The 7507-nt window shown below is 44.8% G+C and overlaps 1 protein-coding gene and 1 pseudogene across 1 annotated transcript; both read right to left on the bottom strand.

The window, feature by feature from the left end:
* Positions 1-1274: 1274 nt before the first annotated feature.
* Positions 1275-2947, bottom strand: LOC103090590 (T-complex protein 1 subunit delta pseudogene; annotated as a pseudogene).
* A 646-nt stretch (positions 2948-3593) lies between these two features.
* BCL2L10 (BCL2 like 10) lies at positions 3594-6942 on the bottom strand. The gene is given in 5 exon segments (XM_007472157.1): positions 3594-3614; positions 4493-4549; positions 6537-6574; positions 6577-6852; positions 6855-6942. Coding segments are annotated over 5 exon segments (480 nt in total).
* Positions 6943-7507: the final 565 nt, after the last annotated feature.

Here is a 7507-nt window from a genome sequence, read left to right on the forward strand (position 1 = left end):
GAATATTACTCAGCCATTAACAAGAATGAAATAATGCCATTTGCAGCAACATGGATGGACCTGGAGATAATCGTACTAAGTGAAGTCAGACAGGGAAAGACAAATATCGTATGATATCACTTGTATAAAAAATCTTTTAAAAATGATACAAATGAACTTATTTACAAAACAGAAACAGACTCACAGACTTGGAGAGCAAATGGTCACCAGAGGGGAAGGGTGGGGGGTGGAGAGGGATAATTAGGGAGTTTGGGATTGACATGTATACACTGCTATATATAAAATAGATATCCAAAAAGGACCTACTGTACAGCACAGGGAACTCTGCTCAATATTATGTAACAATGTAAATGGGAAAATAATTTGAAAAAGAGCAGATACATGTATATGTATATAACTGAATCACTTTGCTGTACACTTGAGACTAACACAGCATTGTTAATCAACTATACTCCAATATAAATTAAAAGTTTAAAAAAATCAGTTTAAGCAGAAAAGGCAATTTATTGAGCCCCAACTAGCTTTAGGCACAGCCAAATTGTGAGATTTCAGTCATGTCATCAAAACTTTTTCTCCATGCTCCATCCCACCCCCAATCTCTGACCTCTGTCCTGTGAGCTCTTCTCTTCAAGGCAGGCTCTCTCTGGGAAGGCAAAACATCCTCTCCAGATTCTATTCCCAGTGGCAAAAGTACTCGAAGAGTCGGAATACTCCTGGCAAAAACACAGGACCTGTATGAAGAAAACCATAAGAGACCTAAATAAGTGGAACAGGAGTTATGTTCCTAGACGGGAAGACACAATATTGTAAAGTTACTACTTATTTCCAAATTGATTTATAATCCAATCCCATTCTATTCAAAATCCTAAAGCAATGTCTTAATGGATTCTTTATAAACTGGTTTTCAGAATTCAACTTAAACAATTCACAGCAATGGCCAAGGATTTTTTTTTTTTTTTGAGAAAGAAGAATGGTGGGGTAAATTAGACTATAACACCAGATGTTTAAACATGTCATAAACATATAGTAATTGAGACAGAGTGCTATTAGTAGAGGAAAAGATAAGTCAACAAACTAGAGAAAACATTCAAATTAGCTGGGAAAAAACAGACCATCTATAAACAGTGCTGAAATACCCACTCCAACTCTTCTAAGAAGTGAGTCCTTCTTCACACTGTTACCCAATGCAAGTTCATATGCCCCACATACAGTGAAGACAAACAAACTGAAACATCAGAGTTTGGAGCAGAGAGAGGTTTATTGCAGGGCCACACAGTTTCAGTTGCTAGAGTCAGTACACTGACTGAAACCAACAAAGGCTGAATAACCAGTTCCTCCAAAACGTTGGAAATACCATCTGTTTGGACATTAATGCCTATAGTTCTTCTCCTTGGCATGCCGGTTTTCTTAGTTCTGTGACTGTAGACATGGGATTCAATCCAGCAGTTTCAGCTAGTGTAGATGGAATGAGCTCCGTAACATCTGCAAAGGCATGAATGCAGTAGGATTTCATACCACTCAATGTTCGTGAATATCCGGTTAACCACAGGGCCCACTCTATCTCTGGAGCACTACCTCCTGCAATAAGAGCTCTCTGCTTTACTAAACAATGAATAACACATAGGGCGTCATGAACTGAGGGCCCGGCTTGGCTTCTTCAATCACCAATGTGTTAGAACCAGGAACAACAGCTATAACTTTTTCCTGGGATAATATAGCCTGTAATCTTGAGCAGTGTGCCAGAACCATGTAAACTGACCCCCTCAGCTCATTCAGTCAAACCCAGCATGTCAGCAGTTAAGTTGGTCAGCATGAGCAATTGGCTTGGTTCCAATATTTTCTCTTTCAATGTCCTTAACTACCACAATATTCATTTTGATCAGGAAATTTAATACAATATCACTAAGAGCATGTCTTAAGAATAGACTTCTGTATGCAAAAGACATATCCGTTTTTAAAATTTGCTTCGTTAAATTTAGAATATAGTCCGTCTTTCCTCAGGGCTCCATCCATGTGGGCATATCAGCAACTGTTTGATTATCATGATCTGTTTTTAAGCCCAATCTTAATCTTTTCAACTCTGGATATGTCAGAATTGTCCACCTTATGGGTGAGAACCAGCCCTTCCACCAATACAAAATCATCAATTGTCCCACCAAGTTTCCTTTAAAAAAAAAAAAAAGACAGTTTATTTAAACTAAAAACAAGCAAAAAAACAAGAACAGTTTACCCACCCATTTCTCTCACCTCTCTACCCCCACCTCTAGAAACCACCAACCTGTTCTATCTATGAGCTTGTTTTTTGTTTTAGATTCCACCTGTAAGAGAGATCGCACAGTATTTGTCTTTCTGTCTGATTTATTTCACTTAGCATTATACCCTGGAGGGCATTAGCAGGTTTCTTAACTATTCTGACATCTCTGAGATCTACAACAGTAGCTGTGGCTGGATGAATCACTTTCCTCCCTGCATTTACACTCGCATAAGAGAAAGACTTGAATACTGAGAGACAACTGCTGAGCTCAGTGAAGTGGCTGCACTGTTTAACAACACTTCTCTGTCACTCGCTTCCACAGGTCACGGCATGTCAAGATTTCAATACCCTTTCCAAATCCTTCTAAAGTGATCTGGAAATGATGAATCCATTTCTGAAAAAACCTGGTACAGGAATCAGAGAGAGCCAGCAACAATGACCACTGATGTGGTGCCATTTCCTTCTTTCTCTTGAGCCTTAGCTCTACCAGCATTCTGGCTGTGGGATATAACACTTGTGTTTGTTTCAGAATGGTAGCACCATTTGTAATGGTCACATCACCTCTTCCACCTTGAATCATTTTATCCATTCCTTTTGGTCCAAGTCTTGATCTAATGCATCGGCAACAGCTTTGGCCATGAAGATGTTGCTGAAGCAGATCTGGGCTGGCTTCTTGTCCTCATGGGTGCTTTTCCCCTGGCTGCTAGCAAGCTTGCTTGGGTCTGTGTGGGCTCCGAAAGGACAGATGGACACAGCTTCCAGCGGGCACTAGAATAACTGTGTTCACTGTTAACCACTGAAGGGGATCAGAACATGTTACCCCCAAATATGCCACTTTGGCATACTGATTATTTTAGCTGAAGGCAACCGAGAAATAGCATATATAGGAAGGGCTCTCTGACCCCTTGCTGCCTAAAAGCAGGGCATAAATTTCCTGTGAGAAAGGTTCCTTCTTGTACCAGGAAGGGGAGAACACTCTTATCACTGGCGATGGGAGTTAATACCAAGATGAATCTACATTAATTTTACTAAAATAATCCTCATCTTCCATTAGCTTCCCCCATATACTTCCTAGTCACTGTCCCACAATATACCACCCCTGGAAGCCCAAACCCCTTTTCTTTGTTTAGTCATATCTCCACAATTTATCATCCTTTGTTAAAATGGTATATAAACCCCAAGTCGTACTGCTTCTTTGAGTTTTCACTTCTTTTCTATGAAGTCCCCTGTAAAAAAACATTAACATCAAATAAGGTTTGTATGTTTCTCTCCTGTTAAGCTATCTTTTGTCTTTGAAATTCATAGGGCTCAGGTACAGGGTAAAGTGTTCTTTCTCCATCTACTTCAGGCGATGGGTTGACTACAGAATGGAAGGCGAAAGAGAAGGACTTGTTATGTGCCCGTGTATTGATTAAATGTTTAAAATAATTGTATGTGTTGTATTTAAAGAGACAATAAAAAGGAAATTGTCATCAATCAAGTTACTCCTAAGAAGAAAGGCTTATTGAATCCCAAGCAAAACCAACTGTCTTTTTTAAAGATGCATAAATTAAAACTTTAAAGATTTAGTAATTTATTGAAGTCAGAAAAATAAAATTTCAATATATTAACTCTAAAAACCTAGAAGTCCCAGAAATTACATTTTAAAGGATTTAGAAAGAATTCCTTATAAAAGGATTTACTATTACATTCTTTGTTAAACTAAACTGTGACTCGGAGGACTTGTAGTATCATTTTACACCCCTCACACAGTGCCTTGATAAATTAGTCAGCAGTAGTAGCACATGAAATCATGGATAAATGAGAGATACATATCCACTCTTATCCAAAGGTAGCAAATAGCCCCGTATTTCCTATTTAATGGAAAGCAGTTTCTTCTGTAATTCTTTGGAGCAATAAGCCTTTAGACCCCTGTGACTCCCATTTAAAGAAGAGCCATTTGTGCCTTTGTCCTAATATCTCTGAGTACTTGTCAAGAGTTAAAATGCTGGCTGAATCACTGTAGGACTCCTTATATGCATGCAGGTAAAAATGTCTCAGGAGGTGGTTTACTCTGGTTTGTTCTTTCACATCTCAAATTTGCTTGGCTGGTCACAGTTAGGCAGGTAGAAATGAGTTAAGAACTTTAGAACTCATGATAATTTTGACCAGAAGTCAAAATTAAGATTAATTAAGTCAAATTAAGTCAGAAGTCAAAATTAAGATCATTGCTGTACAGTATGAGAGAAAAACCCAGACCAGCTGTCTTTCCCAAGATGGCTGCAATGAGCGTTGGAAGAAGAGACAAAATCCATCCTATAAGGGGAGGGAGAAGAGAATTAGATTGCTTTATAACACTCAAAACCGGTACTAAATAAAATACACCGGAGGTTCTAGATTAAACACTAAGACAACTCCTGAATTTAAAATGTAAAAAAAGGAAATCCTGGGGCTTCCCTGGTGTCGCAGTGGTCAAGAGTCCGCCTGCCGATGCAGGGGACACGGGTTCATGCCCTGGTCCAGGAAGATCCCACATGCCACAGAGCGGCCGGGCCCGTGAGCCATGGCGGCTGAGCCGGCACGTCCGGAGCCAGTGCTCCGCAACGGGAGAGGCCACGACAGTGAGAGGCCCGCGTACCGCAAAAAAAAAAAAAAAAAAAAAAAAGGAAATCCTGAGCAACAGGTAACTTGTAATTAAGAATCTTTGAGTTAGTATTTGTAAGAAGTAGTCTAACATAGGGGGTAGAAGGACATAGGGGACACAACTTTGTCAGTTAGAGCAGGAATACTCATCTTTTCACTCACTTCTTTCAAAAGCGGAGAGGAAGGTAGAATACTATATCATGTTCTTTCCTGAGCAAGGAACTGATACCATTTAGCGACAAATCGCTATACTGAAAGGTATCTCCTGAGACAATAAAGCAAGCAGTTCCAGTCAGAAAAATGGGGGGCGGGGCGGGGAGGGACTTGAAATCCAGCCTGTGGCATTTTAACTGCAGCTGAGAGAGGTGTGGGCTTGTCTAGTTTACTCATTTGGAGAATTTCGGCTTCTTGATGTTAAAGGTTGTTCCTTACTCAGTGGTGATTAGCCAAAAGATGAGAACAAAAACAATGCGCCCCTATCAATTTCCTCTTTAGTGCTGAGTGCCCTTGGGGGCCAAATGCATTGTTAAGACAAATGGCTCACGTGGAGTTCTGAGAGTTCACAGGCCTGAATAGTTGAAGACCCCGCCTCCCCATTCCTTCCCATCCCAAAAGAATGGAATTAATGCTAACACCTCAAACTGTTCATGCAAAAAGGTCAAGGTTGATTCAAATACTAGCTCTCCTCCACACATGGAACCCAATTCATCAATACAGGTCTACCAGGAAATTGCAAAACAGGAGGCTAAATTTCCTGCAGTGTCTTACCTGATTCTTAGATTTTTTTTTAATTGTTGGTTTTAATAGTTTGCCTGTGTTTCTTCTATAACCTGGGTCACCACGGTTGCTGATTCAACTCCAGTAAGGAGGAGAAGAAAGAAACAGGGGCCTCGCTTAGAACCCAGGAGGCATTCTCCCCTCTTACTGAAGGCTGGCCAGACTCTCGCTGATCATGAGCTCAGTTTAGGAGCCGCAGTGCAAGGGCCTCCCGCTCTAGCCTAGACCACAGAGATCAATGGCTTACAGCTGCGCGCCAGGGCGCCTGACTATCTCCCGATTGAGGGCTGGGTGTAGTGAATCAGAAGTTAAGGAACCTCGAGTTGTCAGCACCACGGGGTGCCCGCGCAACCAGCGCCCCACCCCCACCCCCCAGAGACCTCTGCCTCAGCTCTTCCTGAGAGATGGGGGGCTGGACAAGGGGCTGCCTTTTCATTCTAACGTTTAAGGCTGGTGTGCTCTGACTTGCAGAGCCATGGGGTCTATGGAGAAAGGTGCAACTAATAAGTGTTGAAGAAAAAACCCACCTGGCCCAGGCCACCCCGTTGCTGACTTCGCCACTTTGGGAATTTCTACCTAAGCAAAGCATCCAGACCTAACATGAGCTCACCCTAAAACCCCGAGGGCGGTCAAGGACAAGGCCAAAGTGTGCAAACCCAAGTCGTGCGCTGCTGTTTCAGAATGGGTTAGTATGAGAGCCGTCTAGCTAGGCCTGTTTTGGTGACTGACTCCGCCAGTAGAGGAGAAAGCCGGACTTCACCACCAATGTCCCAGGCCTGCTGAAACGAACGCCCCACGGGGCTGGCGCCGCAGGGTCCCTCCGGGCGCCGGGCGCGTCCCAGGCTGCCCACCCGCCCCGGGTCCCCGCGCCCGCCGCGCTCACCCAGCCGCCGTTCGCCATCAGCCAAGCGCGGTGCCGTCGGAGAGCTGAGCACACAGCAAGGCCACCAGGAACCGGCAGTCTCTGCTAACGTCTTCATTCTCCGTCTTCTTCCGCCTACGGGCCCCCAGCGGCGGCCTCTCCAGCAGCGTCCCCGCGAAGGTCACGAGCGCTGCAACGCGGCCCCAGCTGGGGCCGCCACGGTTGTTAGCGAGTAGCTCCTGCGCCATCCAACCCAGCAGCTCGACGCGGTTCCCGCGGAAGCCGCGGTACTGCGACAAGAAGGGCAGGTTGGTGTTCTGTTTCCAGGCGGCCACGGGCGCAGCACGGGGGTGCTGGGCTCGCGGGCGCAGTACTCCAGGTAGTCCATCAGCAGCCTGGCTGTGCACTCCCTGAACGCGTCCCCCATAACTCCGCCTCTGCCGGGGCCTGACCCGGCCTGTTTTCTAGGCTCGCCCGCGCCACGCCCCTCCCCGCTCCGCTTTGGCTCGGCTCCGCCCGGTCCGCCCCGGGCAGTTGCTTTCCCAGGTCCGGAGAGGAGCCTTTGATGGGAATCCCATCTACACCTGTTCCGGCCCCAATAGGCCAGGCCCAGCTGTGTGCATGTGTTCACATAGCAATCAGGGGCACAATGAGACTCTTCTGGGGTGATTGTTTAGCTCTGGGCTTGGGGACTAAGAACCCAGTGGGGGCAGTCTGGGAAGTTGGGCTAGACTTTTGCCTCCTTTTTAGGAGAGGTTGACGAAGGCTACACACAGCCTTTCACTGGCGGCTCCCTTGTAAGGATTATCAGCATCTTCTCAGATTGGACTGAAGCATCCAGGTGGGTGTGGGAGGTACCGTTCTTTGGGTCTGGTATATGTAGCAGGAAACAGGATGATTCTCCTGCAGGTTGCTAGAGTGCCAATATTGGCTGCATTCACTTATTCATTCACTCATTTACTCCTAGTCTTTGGGGTGGTAGGTCTCCCCCT

The sequence above is a fragment of the Lipotes vexillifer genome, unplaced genomic scaffold (genome assembly GCF_000442215.2).
Source record: "Lipotes vexillifer unplaced genomic scaffold, Lipotes_vexillifer_v1.1 scaffold283, whole genome shotgun sequence".
NCBI lineage: Eukaryota > Metazoa > Chordata > Mammalia > Artiodactyla > Lipotidae > Lipotes > Lipotes vexillifer.